At 47.2% G+C, this 13,142-nt stretch overlaps 1 protein-coding gene across 2 annotated transcripts in view; it reads left to right on the top strand.

Annotated features, from left to right (window-relative positions):
* The first annotated feature begins 220 nt into the window (after window positions 1-220).
* Window positions 221-13,142, top strand: part of LOC135903408 (aquaporin-7-like) — a 137,699-nt gene continuing 124,777 nt past the window's right edge. The window contains exon 1 of one of the 2 annotated variants that reach the window (XM_070531733.1): window positions 221-693. In XM_070531733.1, coding sequence (XP_070387834.1) covers window positions 616-693 — 78 coding nt within the window. In that variant the 5' untranslated portion in view covers window positions 221-615. The remainder of the gene's footprint in view (window positions 694-13,142) is intronic. The other variant, XM_065433934.1, reaches the window with a different exon arrangement.

Here is a 13,142-nt window from a genome sequence, read left to right on the forward strand (position 1 = left end):
CCCGTCTCCTGCCAAGGTATCTTCTCCGCCGAACACGGCTCGATCCGCGTCGCCCCAGCTGCGTGGAAAAGGCAACCGCACCGGTGGGCACGAGCGAGCGCTCGCGCGCCAGCTCGAACCGTTACGTCGTCCGGTGACGTAACAGCCGCGAACCAATCGCGCCGGCCGGATTCTCCTCTCTACGAGCGCTAGACTCGCGGCGGCTGCGATACAAAAACGAAACCATTTGCAGACGACGCCGGCAAATCTAGATTACACCTCTCGCGGCGAGAGCTCACGTCGCGCACAGGCGACGACAGTGTTCGTCTCCATTATCTCACCTCGTTTTCTTTTTCTTTTTTAAAAATCTTGTTTCCTCTCGCCATCGCAAGGAAGAATCTCCCATTATTTTGTTCGCACTCGAAGGAGCAAGTGCGGGGACTGCTACTTCGGGCGCCGCTACGCGGACTTGGAAGAAGAAGATATCTCCGTTACAGCCAGACGGGTGCTCGACGTATAGACGGACTTGTTTGCTTGGCCATTATTATTGTTATTATTAATTTGCTGACCTGCTGACGTTTCTGCGAGTCGCCTGCATTGTGAAGTGCGCGTCGACATTTGCGAGTCGTACCCACGATGTTGGACAGCGTAAAGATCAAGAACGCCGTAGTGCGTGAAGTCCTCGCTGAACTGCTGGGAACGTTCGTTCTTGTGGTGAGCGTAGATGCTTCTGTATTTACTCCATTGCTCCACTGCTCTTACTTACCGCCATTGCTCTTACCTGACTTTCATTTTGTGGTCTGCTTTACCTTCTGTCCTGACAGCTTATAGCGAGTTGCGAGACGTCTCGTATTGCGAGCGCGTTAAGATATCCGTACTTAGCACGGAGTGCTCGCGTTGTTGCAAATTTCAGTGGAGCGCGCGATCCTCTGCTTGAGCCAAGTAACCTCTTAAAATCGAATGGTAATTATACCGTTATTGTCTTTCACGATCTTCTTTCCGTAGTCGGCGCGACGAGTTACTAAATGTAGCCCAATATACTTCTTTTTTTCCCCACTCGTCTTACCGAAGTGATAAGTGTCCCATGTCACTTGCGAACACTTTGTGTATATAGTATGTATAGCAACAAAAATACACGTTGTTACTGGAGCATGAAGGGAACGTTTCAACAGAGACGCCAATCTGGCCTGGCTGAAGTCCTTCCACAGGTGAAAAAGCATTTAAAGAATTCAAATCTGCATACCGGAATTCCACGCGTGATCAAAGAAACAAAATGTGTGTAGTCCGGCTATTTCTCAAAGCTTTATTCTTAAGTGGAAGTATTATGAGTGTGGGCTTTTTTTTACTGTTTTTACGATCGCTGATTCCTGGAATTTATTAAGGCGTAGATGTGTAGAATTTATTTACAGAGAGGCAGACAGATTGATCGAGTGCGTGCTTTCTATATGCCTGGAATAAAGGTTGCAACGTTATTGATTACAGTCTTCAATAATACTCCAGCTAACTGAACATGTACAAATTTCATTTGTTTCAGATTTTCCCTATTTTCTTTCTTCTCGTAATTTTTTTAAACAGTGCAGCCATCTTTATATGCAATGAAGATGGTGTTGTTGTAGTGAAAGAAGAGCGAAGTGCGTCGTATGTTAATCGAACGAGCCACCTTCCATTGCAACCTTTAATATCATACAATTCACATTTGTATAACGTTCGTGATTAAAATTCTCGCGTCCAGAAGGAAGTTTGTTCAGTTACAATACGGACATTGTTTTCCGAGCACCGTCCGTGGAGCATACTCAGAGACGCGCTCACGCTCAACACTTTCGAAGATAACATTAAATTCGGGAGTCTAACTTCGCGAAACTCCACAGTGGATTCTCTGGGACACCTCAGCGGTGGACTTCAGATAAATTTAGACTTCATGGGGTTCTTTTGCGTGCGCCTCAATATAAGTACACGAGTGTTTTTTGAATTTCACCCACATAGAAATGCAGCCGCCGCGGCCGGTAGCCGTACCCACGACCTCGCGCTCAGCAGCAAAAAGCCATGGGCACTGAAGTATACCTCGATCGGCGAGCACTCTCGAAGATCCCTCCTTCAGTCCAGGATACACAACTTTGATGTCTCTGAGAAACTTTGTAAATGAGACTATAGCATGAAACTAATTGTGTTTCATAGATTGATGCTGCTATACGTAAATAGACATTACTCCTGCAGAAAATGGGAAAATGGACCTATATAACAGCGTCGAACAGATCAGTGCAGTATATACAGGCAACAAGCCGATGACTTGGGTTAAATTAGAGGTACATGTTTGTTTTTATTGTTCTATAGCCTCTTCACTTTTCATACGTAGTGTCGTAACGCCCTTCCTGCTTAGGCCAAGAAACTGGCCTGCAGTACGGTGAATATATATATATATATATATATATATATATATATATATATATATATATATATATATATATATATATATATATATATATATATATATATATATATATATATATATATATATATATATATATATATATATATATATATATATATAAACGGACGAAAAGTTAATCAGTCAATTTATCGAAGCGCTATAAAGGGTAAAAACAAAAGAAGAAGGAAGAAAGAGAGAAAGAAATGAATAAAGACTAATTCACATACGCACATGAATTATAAAACAATAGATTGAGGTAAGAATGAAAGGAAATAAAACAAGCAAGAATATGCAATTTGAGATTAATAAGATATTAAGGGTTCTTGCTAAGATAAAGCATTTGATCGCTTGAAAAGCCGATAATTTGGCTTGGGAGACATCGCTTCTACCTTGCGATTAGCGTTCGTTCACCAATAATACGAGTAGTAAACTCTGGTTAAAGTTATTAGTAAGGGTGCACATAATGTTGCACCTTTTCTCACCACTCTTTTTACATTATAGAATACGAGAGGGAAATGTTTAATATATACAATCAGGCTGACTCTACGAAGAGCTGGCTAGTCCGTCCGGTTTCAGCATACTGCCAGATAGAAAACATAGTGCTTAAGAAAAGAGGAAAAATAATATGAATAACAGAAAAAGAAAGATTGCAAAGCCAGACCCGGTGATGTACAACGGGTAGGTACGGCGAATAGGGGGAATCGGCGCTTTTATTTCTTTTCGCATAAATGCTTAGAATAGCGGGCCCGAAAGGATTCGTCTACAGGGTAAGCACAGTACCTTCAGGCTCCGAAGCACAGAAAGAAGCTCCGGTAAGTGTACAGGGACGCAGGCAGAAAGGGGTGAGGGTGTTGTCAGCCTAGTCCTCAGTTCACGCGGGCTTGCCACATATCTTCATCGACGCGCATAGCAGTTACTCGGAGCATGCATCGTAAATGATGTCCTTTGAAAATATGTACAGTTTGGTCATTGACCATCCGTTGACACTCAACGACGTACTTTACAAGTGAAACTCAACCTGCTAGACAATAGAGAGCTCTCAGAAGAAAAGATCCTTGGGCCACGGCCTATGCGTTCTTGCATGCAAAAGGCCACAAAAGCCCATCTGCGTTTTTTGAAGGACACTGGATTATATGAACGCTTGTGACAGTGGAGATGCCTCTGCGACTGACTGTGAATGACTAACTATTATTTTCCTTTTCTCTCCTTATCTGTTCTTACGCTTTCCCCTCCTCCAGTGTGGAGTAGCCAACCGGGCACGCCCTTGGTTAACCTCCTTACCTTTCCCTCTTCTTTTCTCTCTCTATCTCTCTCTTGGTCCAGTGTTAAAGGGAACGCGTAGTTCAAATTCCACCACTGATTACCGCTGAGATATGGTGCAAAAGCCCCTAGCCTAATTTCTCGTGTGGGAATGAACGTTCAGTTGATTATATCAACTGCTTTTACCCGATGAAGCTGAAGAAATGCTAAAGTTAAGTTGGCTTTATTACTGGTTAGGCGTTCCCTTTAATGGTGGATCGTACTGTGCATCTGCTGTACACGGCATTTAATCATGCGCTTAAACGATGGCGGGAGAGGTTAAACGCAAACCTACACATCTCAACAACGGTCGTGGTCCTGCGAGAAGCAAATGCCTACTACATATGTCTTCGCAAAACTATATACTTTGTGCGTCAGTATCATGCGCGACGTACCGTCACAGCTGTTCACTCTAAAGGCAAAAGAAAAAAAAAAAGTTATGCGAACTTTAATGTCACGTTCGAAGCCCATCTTTCAACGGCAGCAGCAAAAGCAACCGTAATGCATATATTTGAATTGACGCACGCTTCCGTCGACCTTTACGCAAAGGACCCCATCACGGAGCGCGCGCGGCGCGCTCCTCGAAGGAGTGCTCGTGTATACGTCGACGCGGACTTCCCGGACACAAATGGAGGTGGTACGACATGCATCGTGGGTACGATGGCCACGACTGAAGCATCGCTACACGCTCGAATGCGCTGTCCATCACCGGGGGAGCGTCCCGTTTCCGTTTGACCAACGGTCTGTTCCCCCCCCCCACCCCCACCCCCGGTGCCGCCACTCCCCTCTCCTAACGAGAGGCGGTCGCGTCACCACATCGCTCTGACAAACTAAGGGGAGGTCGACCTTGAGGCATCGCGCTGTTTCAGCCGGAAAGTGAATGGAAAGGCCGAACGCACGCCACGGGGGTCGTTCGCAAGAGAGACTACATACGTGGGGTCGGATTCGCGGGGCTTTTCGTTATAGCGAGAGTTGTTCCTCAGTCGCCGGCCGCCTTCGATATAGTGATGTGTGTTCAGCATCGTGATTTACCGGCGTCTGCTTTTACCGAACGGGTCTAGCGTAGAAACTTTTTTGTCTTTAATGTGGGCCCACAGGGCTACTGGACGTATAATTAAATGTCGGTTATAAGCCGGGGGGGGGGGGGGGGCAAATGATAAAGGAAAGGTAGGGAGGTTAACCAGGACTGAGCCCGGTTACTACCCTACACTGGGAAAAAGAAAAAGGGGACGGCAAGATTAAAAGAAGAAGAGAAAGACTACTGGGGATATCGTTCGGTCACTCAGTCCGCATCACAGACGCTGACTTCAATCGAGTAGCTTTCAAATACCGCCTGGAATGGCGTCTGAGCAGATGCGACTTAATCTAGGTATGACTTCAATACAGCAAGTGGGATGTATGCCCTATACCCTGCTGCTACATACTGCTATACCATGTAGCGAGTAATTGAACGTGCTAATTAGCATAAGTTCGTTAAATCTCACTGCGATTTATTGCGCGAGTAACGTACGTCTCATCGAGTTTGAGGTACCAAAACGACGCTATATATATATATATATATATATATATATATATATATATATATATATATATATATATATATATATATATATATATATATATATATATATATATATATATATATATATATATATATATGTAAGATCAGAAAGGCAGGGAGGTTAACCGGAAGACAGATATGACTTCTCTGAGCAAGTCTTCGCCGTTCCGTTTCACAAAATTAAGTTGTTCAAAGACTCTCCCATGCTTCTCAACAATGAGGTTGCGTTACTTCGCGAACTCCTCCGAAAGCAGTGTAACGTCCGCTCCTGCATCAAGTGCGGCTCGGCGATACGCCGGCCTAGTGCGTGCGCAGAAGCGAGAGTTCCACTTTATCTCGGTCGTTTGCTGCGCAAACGCAAACCGCAAAGTTTCTACGCCGGACGTAACTTGGACACGTCTAGCTGCCTCCAAACACACCGAGCTACTATGCAGTCCACCACGCCAAGCTAATGGCACCGAAGCGTATTTACTACCAGGTACGGATGATTGAAAACGGTCCACTGCGCGCGACGGAAACGTGAATTAAGGTGCACTAGTGCGTCTCCGGAGGGCTTTCGCCTATAGTTCGTTGTTTCGTGAGTCTTTCCCTTTTTTTGTAACCTTTGCTTGTTTAGTTTTCTTTCGACTCGAATCGTAAAACCCTGGCGAATAGGAACATATGCATGCTGCAGTCGTGTAATTTCCCCTTCATCCATGTCGCGTCTCGTTCCTCACAAAGCGGATTACGTCACGAAGCACTTAGCCAAGTAGGTGGGCGCGCTATAGAAACGTGTCTGTAACAAGCAACGCCCTCTCCTTTTTAGCCCGGACAAAACGGTCTCGCTAGAAAAGGTGTTGAGTTTATAGCTTTGGCAAGCGCGAACAGCCGTATTTACGATCTAGGACAAGCGGTGAAACGGGGTAGACGCTTTTATTGCGCGTCGTATAACAACCTCAAAAAGAGAAAAAGAAAACAGGAATACAGCGAGAATTTTCTGAAACAGAAAAGGCGCACGTAGTACATGGCAAAGGAGTCACTGGATTAAGGTAAAGTTATAACACTGCTGCACATGCATCGTTCAGATTCCAGACGCATATATGAATAAAAGCAAAAACGAAGTAAAGGTTGGTGTACAACGGGTGGGAAGGGATCGCAAAGGCCATCAACGCTCTGAGTAACGAAATTAATCTAGCCATTATACGCCGCCGCTGCACCGCAAGTCTCGCGGCCGCAGGCGCCTCACCGACCGAGCGATGCATTTTCGATAAATCAAAGTCGGGACAAGCCATCATAAATTTGTTACAGCGCCGACGATGCGGGCTCCCTGATGGCTGCAGCGCGAACTCCCCAGTCTTATCTCCGCGAAGAAAATGTCTGCATCTCCGCTCTTCCACACGTCTCGTAAACTTTTTTTCTTTCTTTCTTTTTCTTCGTATGCCACGAGGTTGAAGGGGGGCGCGGTCGGCGGTGACGAAAACGCTCGCACGTCAAGGTATGCACGGACAGAGCACAAGGAGCCGAACAAAACACAAAACAATGTAAAGTCATTAGAGTCACAAAACGGTAAAAATGGAGAGAGACGAGTCTGCCGCGTCGCGGGGCCCGTTCGTCAATTAAGGTCAGTGACGCCTGGAGCTACGAATAAAGAAAGAAGGAGACGCAGTCGAAGGTGCGGGCATTCACTCGTCGAAGTGGCGTCTGAGTCAAAGCCGTGCCCGAATCGAGCCTCGGTCGCGGCTTATGTAGCTGTAAAGACGAACCGGCAAACGTTCCTGACGTCGTTGCTTCTCACCGTCTCCGTCTCTCGCTCTTGCTTTACGCTTTACCTATTTTAGCGCGCGCTTTGTTTCTCTGTGCCCGTCGGCATTGCAATCTGAGCCAGGGCCGATATAATTAAGGTTGCGGTTTTCATCAACGTTATTTCGAGAATTCGTTGAAACGCGCCGCGCGTTGCGGAACGGATGCCTCTGAATCGTTCGCCTTTTCTGGGGCGCGCGCCCACGCGATGTGAAACAATTATTCAGACAGCCTTGCATGTCTGATGTAGGGCAGTGCTCCCGCCTACATGTCTCCTGTCTCGCTTCTTTGCTATTTGCGAGCAAGTCGAGGTCGGTGCGAGAACCCGCAGCTGACGACCGGGCGGCAATCTGTTCCCCTCTTAGCCGTCCCCGTCACTGCGAAGATTCGTTTCGCGCTCGGCGCGATTATTTTCCGACGAAAGGAACCCGCATGACTATTCAATCGCTCGGATGACGAGTGCAGACTATTCTATTTGCGCGCATGCTGGCGTGAAATCAGCCGAGTTAGTGCAGATCAAACGTGGCCTACATGAACAGCGTGTGCTACAACACCGCCCACAATCATTGGCACACAAAGGCAGTGTAGGTCTTCCGGGAGCTGCCTTATTCGTGCAGAAAATAGAACCTTAATTGTGTGTGCGGCCGCGCGCTCTAGATCAATCGTGAGGACTTTTAACATCTTGTGCACTCGGACCAAGATTGCCACAACCACTCCCCAATACCCCTCCCTCCCCCCCCCCCCTCCCACACACACATTCCCAATTAATTAATTTGCAATGGTATTATCGGGCTTTATTTCGTTACAGAGCGCTCCTATGCCAGGCCCGCTATAAATCAGCGCCAATAGCGTGAACCTTAGGTATTGCTTGACACAATGATTTTCATACTGCATTAGAGAAAATAATGAACTGCCGTAACTCTCACTTGCTGCTTGGCGGGAATAATTTATTATGTAAGCATGTGACACCACGCAAGACGTTTCTGTTAGATAAAATAAAGAAACCAGTGTTGGGCACGATTCACGCGAACCAACCATTTACGCCTCCCACCACCACCACCACCACCACCACCACCACCACCACCACCACCACCACCACCACCACCACCACCACCACCACCACCACCACCACCACCACCACCAATGAAACAAGCTTCTATGACGAGCCTTTGTACGAGAGAGCGAGAGGTGAAAGAAAACAGAAAGGCAGGCATTCGAGAAAACACAAGTGGAAACACTCAAGAGCCCGTATTATGGACATATTCCGGTCTTCAGCTGCCAATGCTATACAGGGCTTCCTTAGCGCATGAACGTTGCGAAATACTGTCATGATAAAACTGGACAAAACGTTGACCAAGGTTAAAATTATTAAAAACTTCGTGTTTCGGCTCCTACGTGGGAGTATTCTTCACAAAGAATGCTGTCCCAAGACTTTTCTCTATACCACTCTCACACGAGTCAAAGCCGCACTTTCACGTGCCTTATTTCAGCGTTCTGTAACATCCACACCATGACTGATCGCGAAAAATGCCGATGATTACAAACATTGTCTAAATGTTCTTTATTCTATCGTCTGTCTCCTTCCCACCATGACCATACGCGAGAAACGTCGATTATTACCAAAGTTCTGCACAGAAAAAGAAAAAGAAAATTGAAACAACAACGCCGTTTCATTATTAACCTGATCGATCTACAAAATAAACATTGACCACGACATAGAGAGCGAACGCGTGGAAGGAATGCAAATGCCAGCTATCAATTTCTCACTCAGTCACATTCTTCGCGTGGTACGTCTCGTAATCGATAGGTTATACTTCGCTGTCCGCCCGACGTGCAAAGAGAGCGGGCGAGCCAACGCGAGCGACGTGGTTTTCGCTGGCAGCCGTCCAGGCGACGACACGCGTTGCGCCGAAGGGGCCTCGAGTATACGCACGATATCGCAGCTGCTTCTGCCATGCTGCTGCCGCCTTGTCGAAAGAGCCGCCGATCGAGGCGGAGCACTCGTACGCACGCAAGTTCTCGGCGCCCACATCTCGGGGTGAACCAAGAGCTATTCGTTCCTCATTGGGATGAGTGCCGCACTTTCCTGCGATAGATGATGGGTGCGAGAATCCTACTGAACATCTCCTCCGCATATGTCCCCGCTATGACTACCAGCGTCTTCTACTTCGCGCCACCATGGATCACTTATATTCAAGATCATTCACGGCGACAAAGTTGCTTGGGCCGCCGTGCAAGATGCCTCACAAGCATCAGAAAGCGATGCGTACATTGCTGTAGTTCCTGAAGTCGACAGAACTCAATGAGTGATTGTAGCTTAGACGTGTGTGCCTTCGGACGAAGCGGTACCCCCAGTATTTCTTCCTATCCCTTATCGCCCCGTATACCCGCGTAGGATAGTAAACCGGATCTGCGTTTAGTTGACTTCCGCGCCTTTCCTTCGTTTCTCTCCCCCCCCCTCTCTCTCTCTGCTAGTGAAACAGTTCTTGCGGCTTGCTACGTGATTGACCAGTGCTGTTGAAAGAGCAAAATTACAGAATATTTAAAGAAAATTGGTGAACGTAAATCTGATTGCCCCGCTGATCTGTCGTAGCACTCGCAGCCCCTGCGTGCTCGCGTCAGGCCAAGATCATCGATGCGATTGTCACTCTCGATTGGGCTGATCAGCATCCGAATAGCTCTCCAGCTTGTCATGGATCGATACATAGCCATCAGCATAGTGCAGATCTCCCTCCTAGATTTTCTCAAAAAGGACAGACAGCAAGAAAGACATTTTCAAAAATTCCGAGGACACCTAAGCACTTCTTATGAGTTGCGAATTGAACGCCACTGAGCGGTCCTTCGATTTTTTCGCTTCGAGTAATGTTTTCGAGTTTCGCCGCGAGGTATGTTATCAAGTTTTGCGATTAAATTGGTGTGGGTTATTATTGGTGCGGGTTAAAGACTATGGTGTTGACAGCGCAGGCTACGTGCTGCCAAAGCCAGCAAGCAGCAACAGCGTGCGGTGACGTCGGTGCGGTCACCGACGTCCTGCGCGACGAGAGACCGAGGAAGCAGCAGCGGCCATCAAAGCCGGCAGGCGCGCGCAGCAGCTAAGCCCAGAGCGAGAGAGAGAGAGAGAGAGAGAGAGAGAGAGAGAGAGAGAGAGAGAGAGAGAGAGAGAGAGAGAGATACGGTGCGCTCTTGACGTGGCGTCGCAGCCACTGGGAATTTAGGTACCATTCCACTGCTACAGACTCCAGCTGTTTTGCTCAATCGGCCACTTGATGCTTAACAACAACAGCAACTTCTACACGGTGTGCTAAAGGGAACGCACCTAATCTGAGCATGAACTAATTTTCATCTGTGGCGAGTCTGGAAACGTTCAGCTTCGCGGCAGATGACTTGTGGAAGATGGCACCCGCTCCTTTCTATGCGCCTGCATACTACATCGACCGCACTGCCGCAGATACAAGCTATTACAGCCCGCGCGGGAGTTGTGAGCCATGTATGTACGTGCGCGTTCCCTTTGACAGTGGACCTACCGGAACATTTAATCAAAACGCGAAGCTCACATCTTGTGCCACATCAAATTAAAATCACTCATTGCACGAAAAGAAAGTTCAGCGATGTCACCGCTTCTCTTCATCGAATGGATATCCAAGGACGGCCCTCGTCAAATACCCCCTACGTCCTTGTCACTGCTGTGAACGGTAGCCGATTCGATTCCCTCAGCGCCTCGCGTGGAAGGCGGCGAGCTAAAACAAAATTGTAATCAGCGAAGCGAAAGTAACGAAATGGCAATACACGGTGACGCTCAGCCTTGTTCAAAAAGTAACTAGACGCGTAACACAATCCGCAATGGTTCGCACTTTCTCCTTGTCTAAGCACTTTGCTAAGGTCGACATCTTGCGCTGACAGGGCCTTGAGCGACAAGGACTACAGAAGACGCGGACGGCATACGGCCACACAGTACACGTGGGTGGTTTACAGAATAAGGTGTACCCATGGTTTGGAGCCGTCACTCGTCGGTAAGTTGCCAGGCCAAATGCGCAACTCATTCTTAATGTTTTCAAATATTTCCTTAATTACGTTAACCAATCACATGTGAGTAAAAAATCCGGGCATTTTCCCACGCATTCAGTGTCTCATGTAACCCATCGAGAACTGGACATTGACAAATTACTCCACACTGTCGAATTCGCCATCTGGTCGGCTCTTATAGGCTCACGGGCGGCTACGTCTTCTTTGATTGGCTCAAAACGCAAAGATGGTGGAATTCGTTAACATGGCCAAATTTGACCATGTTCAGAGTAGCAGTCCACGTATTACTTCATGTTAAACCCAATAATCTTTTCTTTTTTAATTCTTAGATCTTAGGTACCATGCTAAGTGCGTGACATCAGGCTAATCTCTATATCTCTCATTAAAGTCTTCCTTGTTCATAACCTGCAGATACTTCAGTACAAATCCTAAATTCCGAGGACACCTAAGCATTTGTTATGAGTTGTGAATGCGAAAGCATTAATGTCCAATTGAACGCCGTTGAGCGGTCCTTGGAGTTTCGCGCAAATGCAAAAAAAAAGAAAAAAAAATAAGGAAAAGAAAAGAGAAAGAAAATGAAAGAAAACCGTTTAGTTTCGATCAACGACTGAGACGATCACACAAGCATCGGTCTGCGTCACGGTTACATGCTACATTCGCAGGTTAGCATGGCTGACGCAGCCTTCAAGACGACACACACACACACAGTAGTATTTTTAGAAAGATCACACTGAGCCCTGCAGTAAATTGCGCAAGGCTTAGTTAAGTGACAGACACAAGCGTATGTATACAAGTACGCGACTGAGCTCTGTGAGTTTCCCTCACGGCAACCGAATCTATACACCTCAGCGATCGCGCAAAAAAAGCGTCGCGTACGAAAGGTCTAAGCCGAGAAACAGCGCCGCCAACAGGGCTAGCAAACTTCTTGGCGCTTTACGTTGACGCATTCTCGCTCGACATTATGTGCACTGCACATATGCCCACTACACGGTGCAATTCAGTGGAATAATTTTATAGTCAATCAGATTCGGGCGACCAGATACCCTCTGCACCATACTCACGTGAATCACCTGCGTCCTTCTAGCACCACAGTCAGACAGGAAAAATCTGTAGGCCTGTGGTTTGTGCTCACTCCGTTACGCACGTTTTCTCGATTTTAGAGCAGCCGCAATCTAACCAGTAACCGCGTTACGGGTGCAGATATTTCTTCCACACGTGTAGTGCCCACGCCAGATCACGTGTGAAATGCCTGCCGCGGTAAGGAACCAACGGCCACGTTTGCCTATCTGGTGCGCCCGAAAGCGTGCTTCGCTTTGACACTGGTCTGACCGATCGCTTTTAAATGAGCCGATTTGTTGAAAGCACTTCGCAACGATCGCTCATACAACGTGCACAACGGTGCTGCGTGCAGCAAGCTACCTGTAGTAGATGGAGAACAACTAAGCTCTCCGGACGGAGTGGGTGTGTGTGCGTCACGATTTCGAGCTATTTATTTGGGCAGTCAATTTCTTATCGACGGCTATATAGCCGACGGCGCTCAGGGAATCAAAAATGCCGGGAGCGGTTAACGTGAGTTATCATTTACAAGTGGTCGGCCGCACCTTTGCAAAGCGAGTGAGTGAATAATCGGGAGAGAAAGTGAGCTAGCGATGAGTGAGTGATTGTACGTGCAGGTTTGGTTCGCTCCTGATTGTGTTGTAGTGAGCAAGCGCAAAATGGGTTCGCTCTAAAGTTATTACGTCGCGGCTAGAATTTGCCGATGGTGTAGCGAGCAAGAAACTGCACATATCGAGAAACATAAGACCAGATCTGCGATGTTTATGTCCTTCTAGTCTACAGTCCATAACTCTACAGATCATCATCACCATCATTATCAGCCTGTTTTATGTACACTGCAGGACGAAGGACTCTCCCTGCGATCTCCAATTACCCCTGTCCTGCGCCAACCGATTCCAACAAGCTCCCGCGAATTTCCTTATTTCATCGCTCCACCTAGTCTTCTGTTGTCCTACAAAGCTGGAGTCCTACAAAGCCGAGCTCACGAAGCGCTTGTTTTCCAAGTTTAGCTTAAAC

This window comes from Dermacentor albipictus, chromosome 1, assembly GCF_038994185.2.
Source record: "Dermacentor albipictus isolate Rhodes 1998 colony chromosome 1, USDA_Dalb.pri_finalv2, whole genome shotgun sequence".
Lineage (NCBI taxonomy): Eukaryota > Metazoa > Arthropoda > Arachnida > Ixodida > Ixodidae > Dermacentor > Dermacentor albipictus.